This window comes from Balaenoptera musculus, chromosome 16 (genome assembly GCF_009873245.2).
Source record: "Balaenoptera musculus isolate JJ_BM4_2016_0621 chromosome 16, mBalMus1.pri.v3, whole genome shotgun sequence".
Classification (NCBI taxonomy): domain Eukaryota; kingdom Metazoa; phylum Chordata; class Mammalia; order Artiodactyla; family Balaenopteridae; genus Balaenoptera; species Balaenoptera musculus.
The window spans coordinates 75,763,822-75,778,256 of record NC_045800.1 but is presented as its reverse complement, the minus strand read 5'-3'; the positions used below and the strand labels follow the sequence as shown (position 1 = coordinate 75,778,256).

At 39.6% G+C, this 14,435-nt stretch overlaps 1 protein-coding gene across 5 annotated transcripts in view; it reads right to left on the bottom strand.

The window, feature by feature from the left end:
- Nucleotides 1-14,435, bottom strand: part of LOC118882820 (zinc finger protein 33B-like) — a 57,874-nt gene that overhangs the window by 14,730 nt on the left and 28,709 nt on the right. For 4 of the 5 annotated variants that reach the window (XM_036829152.1, XM_036829149.1, XM_036829150.1 and 1 more), the window contains 2 exons: nucleotides 7,535-7,661; nucleotides 7,180-7,275 (listed from right to left, as the gene is read on the bottom strand). In XM_036829152.1, coding sequence (XP_036685047.1) covers nucleotides 7,180-7,275; nucleotides 7,535-7,661 — 223 coding nt within the window. The remainder of the gene's footprint in view (nucleotides 1-7,179; nucleotides 7,276-7,534; nucleotides 7,662-14,435) is intronic. The other variant, XM_036829153.1, reaches the window with a different exon arrangement.

Sequence of the window (14,435 nt, the reverse complement as noted above, 5' to 3'; positions counted from 1 at the left end):
ATTTCCAACACCTAAAACCAGAGTAATGAACATAGGTACTCAATATCTGTTGAATGAAAAAACGGGGGCGGAGCAGGGGAGTCAAGATGGCATACTAGGAGGATGCAGAATTCGTGTCTCCTCACAACTAGGGCACCTACCAGGCACCAGTGGGGGACAGCAGACACCTAAGGGGACTGGAGTAACCCCCAGCGACTGGGTAGGGCATGGGGCTTGGGGGGAGTACAGGGGGAGGAGAAGTGGAGGCAGCAGGGGACTGGAGCTCCTGAAGGGCAGCTGGGGGACGGGAAGGGATCCCACGCCAGAAGGGGGAATTTGGGGAACCACTGGTAGGGCAGAGGATCAAAAGAGAGCGTGGCCAGGTTTCCCCTGCCCACTTGGACCCCCAAGAACCTGCTGAGATCCCGGGCCTCACCCTCTGCCCACCCAGGCCTCCTCCAGCTGCCCAGGTACTGAGGGAGTGGGGGGCGGGGGAAGGGGGAGCAAAAGTAAAGGCTGCACCTCTGGGACCGGCACCCCCAAAGGGTGGCTGGGGGAGGGAAGGAGTTCCTACACCCAGCAGGACCCACCCACACTTAGGGGTCCAGTGGCTAAGGGGGAGAGCCTGAGGGAGACAGTGGGGGAGGGGCACGAAGGAACGGAGGGGAATGGGGCCAGCGCTTTCCCTGTCCACTTAGGCACGGGGGAGCCTGTTGGGCTCCAGGGCCTAATCCTCTGCTCTCGGAGCCTCCTTCCTGCCATGCAGAGCCCAAGCCCCGCTCCTGCACCCCCACCCGGGGCCCCACCTCTGCACTTGGAGACCCCCTCCAACAGGCTGGGCCTAAACCCCACCCACACACCCTCACTCATGGCCCTGCCTCCAAACTCCGGAACTCTACACTCCGGAGGCCCTCCTTTCCACGTGCTGCCTCTCCCCTTCTGCACAGGTCCTAAGCAGAGGCCCCGCCCCACACTCAAATGTCACCCCACCTATGCCCCGTCCCACACTTGAACGTCGCCCCGCCTAGACCCCACCCCATGCTCAAACGTCACTCCCCCACCAGTTCTGTTTTACCTTGTTGATTCATTGTTGTTGATTCTTTTATATTTTTATTTTTCCTAATAAATCTTTTATTTTTCTAATTTTATTTTTTTATACTTTGTTAGTGATCTCTCCTTTTGGCTTGCTCCCCGCCCGCCCTTTTTTTCTTCTTTTTTTCTTTTTTCTCTTGTGGTTTTATTTTACCTTGTTGCAGATGTTTCAATTACAGTTTTATTTTTCCTAATATATGTTTTACCTTTCTAATTTTATTTTGTTTTTTATTCTTTGATATTATACTGCTCCTTTTTTTCTTTCTTTCTTCCTTTTTTTTTTTAACCGTGCCACAAAGCTTGTGGGATCTTGGTTCCCAGTCCAGAGGTCGGGCCTGAGCTCCTGTGGTGGGAGCTCTGAGTCCAAACTACTTGACTAACAGCGAACCTCAGACCCCAGGGAATATCAATCAGAGTGAGGCCTCCCGGAGGTCCTCATCTCAGCACCAAGACCCAGCTCTATCCAATTGCCTGCAAATTCCATTGCTGGGCGTCTCAGGCCAAACAACCAGTAAGACAGGAATACAGCACCACCCATCAAAAAAAAAAAAAGAAAAATGAAACAACAAAAAAATGTGTTACAGATGAAGGAGCAAGGTAAAAACTTACAAGACCAAATAAATGAAGATGAAATAGGCAACCTACCTAAAAAAGAATTCAGAGTAATGATAGTAAAGATGATCCAGAATCCCAGAAACAGAATGGAGAAAATACAAGAAACATTTCACAAGGATCTAAAAGAATTAAAGAGCAAACAAACAGTAATGAACAACACAATTACCAAAGTTAAAAATACTCTAGAAGGAATCAATAACAGAACACCTGAGGCAAAATAATGCATAAGTGAGCTGGAAGATAAAATGGTGGAAATAACTGCCAGGGAGCAGAATAAAGAAAAAAGAATGAAAAGAATTGAGGACAGTCTCAGAGACCTCTGGGACAACACTAAATGCACCAACATTCGAATTTTACGGGTCCCAGAAGAAGAAGAGAAAAAGAAAGGGTCTGAGAAAATATTTGAAGAGATTATAGTCGAAAACTTCCTTAACATGGGAAAGGAAATAGTCCATCAAATCCAGGAAGCACAGAGAGTACCATACAGGATAAACCCAAAGAGAAACATGTCGAGACACACATTAATCAAACTATCAAAAATTAAATACAAAGAAAAAATATTAAAGCAGCAAGTGAAAAGCAACAAATAACATACAAGGGAATCTCCATAAGGTTAACAGCTGATTTTTCAGCAGAAACTCTACAAGACAGAAGGGAGTGGCAGAACATATATAAAGTGATGAAAGGGAAAAACCAACAACCAAGATTACTCTACCCAGCAAGGGTCTCATTCAGATTTGACGGAGAAATTAAAACCTTTACAGATGAGCATAAGTTAAGAGAATTCAGCACCACCAAACCACCTTTACAACAAATGCTAAAGAAACTTCTCCAGGGAGGAAACACAAGAGAACGAAAAGATCTACAATAACAAACCCAAAACAATTATGAAAATGGTAATAGGAACATGCATATCAATAATTACCTTAAATATAAATGGAGTAAATGCTCCAACCAAAAGACACAGACTGGCTGAATGGCTACAAAAACAAGACCAGTATATATGCTGTCTACAAGAGACCCATTTCAGACCTACGGACACATACAGACTGAAAGTGAGGGGATGGAAAAAGACATTCCATGCAAATGGAAATCAAAAGAAAGCTGGAGTAGCAATTCTCGTATCAGACAAAATAGACTTTAAAATAAAGACTATTACAAGAGACAAGGACACTACATAATGATCAAAGGATCAATCCAAGAAGATATAACAATTATAAGTATTTATGCACCCAACATAGGAGCACCTCAGTACATCAGGCAAATGTGAACAGCCATAAAAGGGGAAATGGACAGTAACACAATAATACTAGGGGACTTTAACACCCCACTTTCCCCAATGGACAGATCATCTAAAATGAAAATAAATAAGGAAACACAAGCCTTAAATGACACATTAAAAGATGGACTTAATTGATACTTATAGGACATTCCATCCAAAAACAACAGAATACACTTTCTTCTCAAGTGCTCAGGGAATATTCTCCAGGATAGACCATATCTTGGGTCACAAATCAAGTCTTGGTAAATTTAAGAAAATTGAAATAGTATCAAGTATCTTTTCCGACCACAATGCTATGAGACTAAATATCAATTACAGGAAAAAAAACTGTAAAAAATACAAACATATGGGGTTCCCTGGTGGTGCAGTGCTTAAGAATCTGCCTGACAATGCAGGGGACACGGTTTCGAGCCCTGGTCCGGGAAAATCCCACATGCCATGGAACACCTAAGCCTGTGCACAACAACTACTGAGCTGGCGCTCTACAGCCCGCAAGCCACAACTACTGAAGCCCACGCACCTAGAGCCTGTGCTCTGTAGCAAGAGAAGCCACTGCAATGAAAAGCTCATGAACTGCAATGAAGAGTAGCCCCCTCTCACTGCAACAAGAGAAAGCCCACGCAGCAATGAAGACCCAATGCAGCCAAAAATAAATAAATAGATTAATTAATTAATTAAAAAATACAAACACATGGAGGCTAAACAATATGCTACTAAATAACCAAGAGATCACTGAAGAAATCAAAGAGGAAATCAAAAAATACCTAAAAACAAATGACAATGAAAACACGATGACCCAAAACCTATGGGATACAGCAAAAGCAGTTCTATGAGGGAAGTTTATAGCAATACAATCCTACCCCAAGAAGAAAGAAAAATCTCAAATAAACAACCTAACCTTACACCTAAAGCAATTAGAGAAAGAAGAAGAAAAAAAAACCAAAGTTAGCGGAAGGAAAGTAATCATAAAGATCAGACCACAAATAAATGAAAAAGAAATGAAGGAAATGATAGAAAAGATCAATAAAACCAAAAGTGGTTCTTTGAGAAGATAAACAAAATTGATAAACCATTAGCCAGACTCATCAAGAAAAAAAGGGAGGAGACTCAAATCAACAGAATTTGAAATGAAAAAGGAGAAGTAACAGTTGACACTGCAGAAATACAAAGGATCATGAGAGATTAGTACAAGCAACTATATGCTAATAAAATGGACAACCTGGAAGAAATGGACAAATTCTTAGAAAAGCACAACCTTCTGAGACTGAACCAGGAAGAAATAGAAAATATAAACCAATCACAAGCACTGAAATTGAAACTTTTTAAAAATATCTTCCAACAAACAAAAGCCCAGGACCAGATGGCTTCACAGGTGAATTCTATCAAACATTTAGAGAAGAGCTAATACCTATCCTTCTCAAACTCTTCCAAAATATAGCAGAGGGAGGAATACTCCCAAACTCATTCTACGAGGCCACCATCACCCTGATACCAAAACCAGACAAAGATGTCACAAAACCAGAAAACTATAGGCCAATATCTCTGATGAACAAAGATGCAAAAATCCTCAACAAAATACTAGCAAACAGAATCCAACAGCACATTCAAAGGATCATACACCATGATCAAGTGGGGTTTATCCCAGGAATGCAAGGATTTTTCAATATACGCAAATCAATCAATGTGATACACCATATTAACAAATTGAAGGATAAAAACCATATGATCATCTCAATAGGTGCAGAAAAAGCTTTTGACAAAATTCAACACCCATTTATGATAAAAACCCTTCAGAAAGTAGGCATAGAGGGAACCTACCTCAACATAATAAAGGCCATATATGACAAACCCACAGCCAACATCGTTCTCAATGGTGAAAAACTGAAATAATTTCTGCTAAGATGAGGAACAAGACAAGGTTGCCCACTTTCACCACTATTATTCAACATAGTTTTAGAAGTTATAGCCACAGCAATCAAAGAAGAAAAAGAAATAAAAGGAATCCAAATCGGAAAAGAAGTAAAACTGTCACTGTTTGCAGATGACATGATACTATATACATAAAGAACCCTCAAGATGCTACCAGAAAATTACTAGAGCTAATCAATGAATTTGGTAAAGTAGCAGGATACAAAATTAATGCAAAGAAATCTCTTGCATTCCTATACAGTAATGATGAAAAATCTGAAAGTGAAATTAAGGAAATACTCCCATTTACCATTGCAATAAAAAGAATAAAATACCTAGGAATAAACCTACCTAAGGAGACAAAAGACCTGTATGCAGGAAACTGTAAGATACTGATGAAAGAAATTAAAGATGATACAAACAGATGGAGAGATATACTTTGTTCTTGGATTGGAAGAATCAACATTGTGAAAATGACTATACGACCCAAAGCAATCTACAGATTCAATGCAATCCCTATCAGACTACCAGTGGCATTTTTCACAGAACTAGAACAAAAAATTTCACAATGTGTATGGAAACACGAAAGACCCCCGAGTAGCCAAAACAATCTTGAGAAGAAAAATGGAGCTGGAGGAATCAGGCTCCTGGACTTCAGACTACACTACAAAGCTACAGTAATCAAGACAGTATGGTACTGGCACAAAAACAGAAATATAGATCAATGGAACAGGATAGAAAGCCCAGAGATAAACCCATGCACATATGGTCACCTTATCTTTGATAAAAGGCCAGAATATACAACGGAGAAAAGACAGCCTCTTCAGTAAGTGGTGCTGGGAAAAATGGACAGCTACAGGTACAAGAATGAAATTAGAACACTTCCTAACACTACACACAAAAATACACTCAAAATGGATTAAAGACCTAAATGTAAGGCCAGATACTATATAACTCTTAGAGGAAAACATAGGCAGCACACTCTATGACATAAATCACAGCAAGATCCTTTTTGACCCACCTCCTAGAGAAATGGAAATAAAAACAAAAATAAACAAATGGGACCTAATGAAACTTAAAAGCTTTTGCACAGCAAAGGAAACCATAAAAAAGATGAAAAGACAACCCTCAGAATGGGAGAAAATATTTGCAAACGAAGCAACTGACAAAGGATTAATCTCCAAAATATACAAGCAGCTCATGCAGCTCAATATCAAAAAAACAAAAAACTCAATCCAAAAATGGGCAGAAGACCTAAACAGACATTTCTCCAAAGAAGATATACAGATTGCCAAGAAACACATGAAAAGATGCTCAACATCACTAATCATTAGAGAAATGCAAATCAAAACTACAGTGAGGTATCACCTCACACCGGTCAGAATGGCCATCATCAAAAAATCTACAAACTATAAATGCTGGAGAGGGTGTGGAGAAAAGGGAACACTCTTGCATTGTTGGTGGGAATGTAAATTGGTACAGCCACTATGGAGAACAGTATGGAGGCTCCTTAAAAAATTAAAAACAGAACTACCATATGACCCAGCAATCCCACTACTGGGCATATACCATGAGAAAACCATAATTCAAAAAGAGTCTTGTACCACAATATTCATTGCAGCACTATTTACAATAGCCAGGACATGGAAGCAACCTAAATGCCCATCGACAGACGAATGTAAAAGAAGATGTGGTACATATATACAATGGAGTATTACTCAGCCATAAAAAAGAAACAAAACTGAGTTATTTGTAGTGAGGTGGATGGACCTACAGTCTGTCATACAGAGTGAAGTAAGTCAGAAAGAGAAAAATAAATACCATGTACTAACACGTATATATGGAATCTAAAAGAAAAAAAAAAGGTTCTGATGAACCTAGGGGCAGGACAGGAATAAAGACACAGCCGTAGAGAATGGACTTGAGGACCCAGGGAGGGTGAAGGGTAACCTGGGACGAAGTAAGAGAGTAGCACTGACATATATACACTACCAAATGTAAAATAGATAGCTAGTGGGAAGCAGTTGCATGGCACAGGGAGATCAGCTCAGTGCTTTGCAACCACCTAGAGGGGTGGGATAAGGAAGGTGGGAGAGAGATGCAAGAGGGAGGGAATATGGGGATATATGTATGCATATAGCTGATTCACTTTGTCACATAGCAGAAACTAACACAACACTGTAAAGCAATTATACTCCAATAAAGATGTTAAAAGAAAAAATGAACACATGAGCAACACTTAAGATTAAAAAGAATTCGTACCTATCACCAGGTGTCCTTCTGTTTAATACACCCTAACTCACCTGGGTAGCTCTGGCTTGGGGACTCTTCCTCTAATACCCATGGTTGCTCTCCTTGTTCCAACCTGAAGATCAGTTCTGGTTTAGGGACGCAATACCCTGTGAATGGGAAATGACATGGGAATTGCGCTAGGCTCATGGGCTTTAGGGCTCCTGAAGAAAACAGAAAATGAAGCTTCAGGGACCAATTTCAATCTATTATTGGGGAAAAAAAATTCTTTATGGTGTTTCAACAGTCCTTCTTCTTGTCACCCTGGATCTCAAGCCTAAATATCTTCAAACTCAAAAAATTTCCACAGATGTCAGCAACCAAGAAAGGACATGCATACTAGGAATCTACATGGAAAACAATCCTTACCCACTGAGACGAGGTGACTATAGTTCTCCAGCATCACGTCCCTGTACAGTGTCCTTTGATCAGGGTCCAGCTGCTGCCACTCCTCCTGGGTGAAGCCCAAAGTCACATCCTCAAATGATAAGGATTCCTGAAATAGGACATTTGTGTTCAAATTTAAGTAATCAGAATTGGAAGACATGGAGAAGCTACATGAGAATGGTTATACTGTTCACTATTCAGAGTCAATCAAAATATGTTTTGGGATGTCTACTTCTGCACTGTACTTGGTTGGATAGGGAGAAATCATAACAGATATTCCCTACTACTGGTATAAGTTATTGATGCCTGCATGCCATAAAAACTATCCTACTTTGGGGGAATCTGAAGACAAAGCAATGTTACTGTTATCAAGAAGCATATAATCTGAAAAACAGACAAACATACAAGCATATAACTACAATAAGATGTTACTATTGTGAAAAGATGAGCAAAGTTGATTGCAGTTACAAAGGGGACAGAAGTTCTATTCCTGCTATTAGGGTGGGTTTCACTGAGGAGGTAAAATTCTGAGTGGTTAAACAACATTAGAGTAACATACATGAACCTGGGGCAACAGCATAACCATGGATACCTCTAAAAAACGTAGTTAAAGGAAAAACAATTAGCACATAAGAGAGTACCATTTGGGACTATGATAAGATAAAGAGCTACGGAGTTATTCAGGGAGTGAGTTATTGAATAATTTTGGATATAACTCCTGTAGAATAGGGGTGTCCAAAATATCTGCTTACTCTTCCTTCTGGGAAACCTTTCTATTTATTTATAAACTGTAAACTTATATTGTCAATCTATATATAAAATTTCATTTTTTTTTTAGATTAAAAAAAATGTAGGTAGGCACCTGAGTATTTTCTTCCCATAACTGAACAGTCTCATATAATCTTCACCAAGAGTAGATTCTATCTCAAGAAACCACTTTCTTTGCTCATCTAGAAGAAGCAACTCCTCAACCATTAAAGTTTTATCAAGAGATTGGAGTAATTCAGTAATATCTTCAGGCTCCACTTCTAGTTCTAGTTCTCTTGCTATTTCTACCATACCTGCAACTACTTCCTCCACTGAAGTCTCAAACTCCTCAAAGTCATCCATGAGGGCTGAAATCAACTTCTTCCAAATGCCTGTTAATGTTGATATGTAGACCTCTTCCAATGAATCACAAACATTCCTAATGGCTTCTAGAATGGTGAATCCTTTCCAGAAGGTTTTTAATTTACTTTGCCAAATCCATCCAAGAAATCACTGTCTATGACAGCTATAGCGTTGTGAAATGTATTTTTTAAATAACAAGACTTGAACATCAAAATCACTCCTTGACCCATGGGCTGCAGATGCTGTGTTAGCAGGCATGAAAACAATATTAATCTCATCGTACATCTCCATCAGAGCTCTTGGGTGACCAGGTGCACTGTCAACGAACATTAGTATTTTGAAAGGAATCTTTTTTTCTGAGCAGTAAGTCTCAATAGTAGGCTTAGAATATTCATCAAACCATGTTATAAACTGATGTGCTGTCATCCAGGCTCTGTTGTTCCATTTATAGAGCACAGGCAGAGTAGATTTAGCATAATTCTTAAGGGTCCTAGCACTTTCCAAATGGTAAATGAGCACTGGCTTCAACTTAAAGTCAACAGCTGCATTAGCCCCTAACAAGAGAATCAGCCTGTCCTTTGAAGCCAGGCACTGACTTCTCCTCTCTAGCCAGGCAAGTCCTAGATGGCATCTTCTTCCAATTTAAGGCTGTTTTGTCTACATTGAAAATGTGTTGTTTAGTGTAGCCACCTTCACTAATTATCTTAGCTAGATCTTCTGGACAACTTGCTATAGTTTCTACATCAGCACTTGCTGCTTCACCTTGCACTTTGATGTTATGGAGACGTCTTCTTTCCTTAAACCTCATGAACTAGCCTCTGCTAGCTTCAGATGTTTCTTCTGCAGCTTTCCTCACCTCTCTCAGCCTTACATGGAATTGAAGAAAAGAGAATTAGTTCCTTGCTCTGGATTAGGCTTTGGTTAAGGGAATGTTGTAGCTGCTTTCATCTTCTATCCAGACCACTAAAACTTTCTCCATATCAGCAATAAGGCTGTTTCACCTTCTTATCATTTGTGTGTTTAGTGGAGTAGCACTTTTAATTTCCTTCAAGAACTTTTCCTTTGCATTCACAACTTGACTAACAGTTTGGTGCAAGAGGCCTAGCTTTTGGTCTATCTAGGCTTTCGGCATGCTTTCCTCACTAAGTTTAATCTAGCTTTTGATTTAAAGTGAGAGATGTGCGATTCTTCCTTTCACTTGAACACTTAAAGGCCATTGTAGAGTAATTAGTTTGCCTAATTTCAATACTTCTGTGTCTCAGGGAATACAGAGGCCCAAGGAGAGGGAAAGAGACTGGGGAACAGCTGGTTGGTGGAGCCGTCAGAACACATACAACATTTAAGTTCACTGTCTTATATGGGTGTGGTTTGTGGTGCCCCAAAACAATTACAATAGTAACATCAAAGATCACTGATCACAGATCACTATAACAAGTATAATAATAATGAAAAAGTTTGAAATATTGTGCAAATTACCAAAATATGACAACAGACATGAAGTGAGCAAATGCTTTTGGAACAATGTGCCAAAAGACTCGATGCAGAGTTACCACAAACCTTCAATTTGTAAAAAAAAAAAAAAATACAGTATCTGTGAAGTGCAGTAAAGCAAAGCACAATAAAACAAGGTATGCCTGTATTATACATGACAATGAAAAATGGAAATGACAAGCGTCTTTCAGTAAAGAAATGGAAAACTAAAATGTGGTATGGTCTCATAATAAAATATTATATAACATTAAAAAGAATAAAGTATTAACCAATTTGGACCAATCTTAAGTACAATATTAAAATTTTTAAAAAGGAGGTACAGTAACTTACATATCAAATGAGATAACTGACATAATTCTAAGAAGCATATAAAACAAAATATATATTCTTCCATGATACACACATTTCTACTTACCCAAATAGAATGAGAAATTAATGTATATATATAAATATATAAACATGTATATGAAGTGAGTCAAGGATGAAAACCCAGCTGTGGTAGGCTGAATAATGGCCTAAGGATATTCATGTCCTAATCCCTGGAACATGTGAATATTACTGTATATGGCAAGAGGGCCTTTGTAGATGTGATTAGCTAAGAATCCTGAAAAGAGAGCACCCTGGATTATCCAGGTGGACCCTAAGGATAATCACAAGTGTCCTAATAAATAAGAAGGAGCCAGAAAGAGATGTGACTACAGAAGAGGAGAAGACAATGTAAAGAAAGAGTTGAGACTGATGTGATATGCCTTGAAAATGGACGAAGGTGCCACAACAGCTGAAAAAAGCAAGGAAACAGATTCTCCCATCACAGCCCAGAAGGTACAAGTCCTGTCATCACCTTGTAAGATTAATTTGGACTTCCCTCTAACTTTGTGTTGGTTTAAACCATTAAATCTGTGGCAATTTGTTACAGCTGTAACAGGAAACTAATATACAGGGATACATTCATTGCCAGGAGTCAAAGTCCTTAATTGTTCTGAAGGAGACATCACTAGAGGGGTAGAAAGAGGGTTGTATGAAGTTATAGGAGCTGCTAGTAGAGGCTTTGCAGAAGAGCAGGCAGGGGGGTCAAATGCGTCAGAGAGATCAAGTAACTCCAAAACTGCAACATGTCATTGGTAACAGACTCTGGCCAGGGAAAACAGCAGAGCATAGAACTCTCAGGGCCACATCCCTCCAAAGGAACACCTAAAAACCTGGCAAAAACTATCAGAATCAACTTTATCAGAACTCTGGAAAATAGACAAAGGTTACAACAATCAAGAGAATGATTAATCAAGAAAAATGCAACTGAAACCTGGTAGGAGGGATCTTGTGTTGTTTTAACTTACCCTTGCTCCATCTCACCCTCTCAGGCTGTATTAGCTTGCTATGGTTGCCATAACAAAGCATACAGACTGAGTGGCTTAAACAACATAAATTTATTATCTCATAGACCTGGAGGCTAGAAGTCCAAGATTAAGGTGTCAGCAGGGCTGGTTCCTTCTGAGGGCTGTGAGATAAGAATCTATTCAAAGCCTTTCTCCTTGGCTTTCAGATGGCTGTCTTCTCCCTGTAACTCTACAACGTCTTCCTGCTATATGTAGCCCTGTGTCCAAATTTCCCTTTTATAAGGACACTAGTATTGGATTAGGGCCCACTCTAATGACCTCACTTTAACTTGATTACCTCTGTAAAGACCTTTTCTCCCAATAAGGTCATATTCTGAGATACCAATGATTAGGACTTCAACAAATAAATTTTCAGAAAACAATTCAACTAGTAACATTGGCTCAGCAGTGGTCTTGAAGATGGACTCCAATATTCTTGGTGTAGATTCCTGGTGCCAGAGAGAGCAGAATGGAGCTGTTTCTCAAACAATTGGGGTTGTTTGTTTTGACCTGTCTGGTGGAGACCTGAAAAGACTACAGCAGAATGCTCAGAACCTCTCACATCAGAGAAATGAGTACGTGAAAGGCATTTACTGAAAACATTTAAAGGCAAATGAAACAGCTGCTGCCACTGGGGCAAAGGACGTCAGCTGGAGCAAACAAAAGATATGTCAAAAATGTCTGTGAAGGGGGCTTCCCTGGTGGTGCAGTGGTTGAGAATCTGCCTGCTAATGCAGGGGACACAGGTTCGAGCCCTGGTCTGGGAGGATCCCACATGCCGTGGAGCAACTGGGCCCGTGAACCACAACTGCTGAGCCTGCGCGTCTGGAGCCTGTGCTCCGCAACAAGAGAGGCCGCGATAGTGAGAGGCCCGCGCACCGCGATGAAGAGTGGCCTCCACTTGCCGCAGCTAGAGAAAGCCCTAGCACAGAAACGAAGACCCAACATAGCAATCAATCAGTCAATCAATCAATAAATCTTTAAAAAAAAAAATGTCTGTGAAGAAAAGCTGGGGAGTGAAATGCTTTGGGGCTTTGAAAAGTTTCCATATATTCCTGGAAATCTAGAAGACCCACACATATCTAGGATGAGGCACATGTTCAAAAAAGACATGACAGGATCCTAAGCTCTCAACTCTGGGTGACTATCAAGCTCTGTACAAATAAGAAGTGAGGGTGAGGGAAGAGTTGTAAACTGCCCAGTGTGGTGTTGAGTATATGCTCCAATACACACCAACCCCACAGTAAGGACTGGGGAGATTTTCGGTTTTGTTGACTCCAGGCACTTAAGGAAATCTCTGTTAAATCACTAGTTGAGCACTATGTAAATGGGACAGAGATTTCAGTAATGACATGCAACAAAGAACACAGTCTTTACAAAAATAGTTTAGAAATTTACCAAACAAAAAACTATGCCTCACACAACAGTAACAACTCTGAGGGTTGGGGAGGAGATCTTATCTCTGAATTAACACATTATAATATTCAAACAGTTTCACCAAAAAATTATAAGGCATTTAAATGAGAAAGTATAGCCCTTTCACAAGAAAAAAATTCACAGACACCTTCCCTGAGGAGGCCTAATCTTTGGATTTACTAGGCAAAGATTATAAATCAATTGTCTTAAATAAGGTTAAAGAAGTAAAGGAAACCATGGGGGGGAAATTAAAGGAAACCAGAAGAATGATGTTCCACCAAAGAGAATATCAACAAATAGAAATCCTGAAGTTGAAAAGTACAAAAATTGAAATAAAAAATTCACTAGAGGATTCAACAGCAGATGTGAACAGATGGAAAAAAGAATCAGCAAACTAGAAGATAGGTAAACTGAAATTATACAGTTTGAGAGGCAGAAAGAAAAAAGAATAAAGAAAGATAAACAGAGCCTAAGAGACCTGTGGGACACCATCAAGCACACCAACATTTGCATATTGGGAGTACCAGAAGGAAAGTAAAAGACAGAAAAAATATTTGAAAAAATAAAAGCCAAAAACCTCCCAAATTTGATGAAAGACATGAACTTACACATCCAAAAAGATCAAGGACCTTCAAGTAGGATACGCACAAAGAGATCCACTAAAACACAGTATAATCAATTGTCAAAGATAAGAGAATCTTGAAAGAAATAAGAGAGAAGTGACTCATCAGGTAAAGGAGATCCTGAAAAGGAATATTCAATTTCTCATCAGAAACCATGGAGGACAAGAGGCAGTGGCATGACATATTAAAGTGCTGAAAGAAAAAACTTTCAATGAAGAATTCTATATTCAAAAATACTGTTCTTCCCAACAAAGAGAAATTAAGCCATTCTCAGATAAACAAAAGCCGAGGGAGTTTGTTGCTAATAGACTTGTCCTTCAAGAAAACCTAAAGAGTCCTTCAGGCTAAAATGAATGGAAGACACTAACTCAAAGCTAGTTAAAGAAACAAAGAACACCATTAAACTATAAAGGTAGGGATTTCCCTGGTGGTCCAGTGGGTAAGACTCCGTGCTCCCAATGCAGGGGCCCAGGTTTGATCCTTGGTTGGGGAACTAGATCCCACATACATGCTGCAACTAAGAGTCCACATGCCACAACTAAGAAGCCTGCATGCCACAACTAAGAAGTCCACATGCCACCACTAAAGGTCCCGCATGCCCACATGCTGCAACTAAGACCCAGCACAGCCCAAACAAATAAATAAAGAAAGAAAGAAATAATTTTAAAAACTATAAAGGTATATATGAAAGCCAATATTATTATATTTTGGGTTAATAACTCCTTTTTTTCCCTATCTGACTTAAAAGACAAAAGCATAAAACAATAATTACAAATCTATGGCACACGGATTAGATTCCTAGGGCTGCTATAACAAATTCCCACAAACTGGTGGTTTGTAATGAGAAATTTATCCTCTCATAGTTCTAGA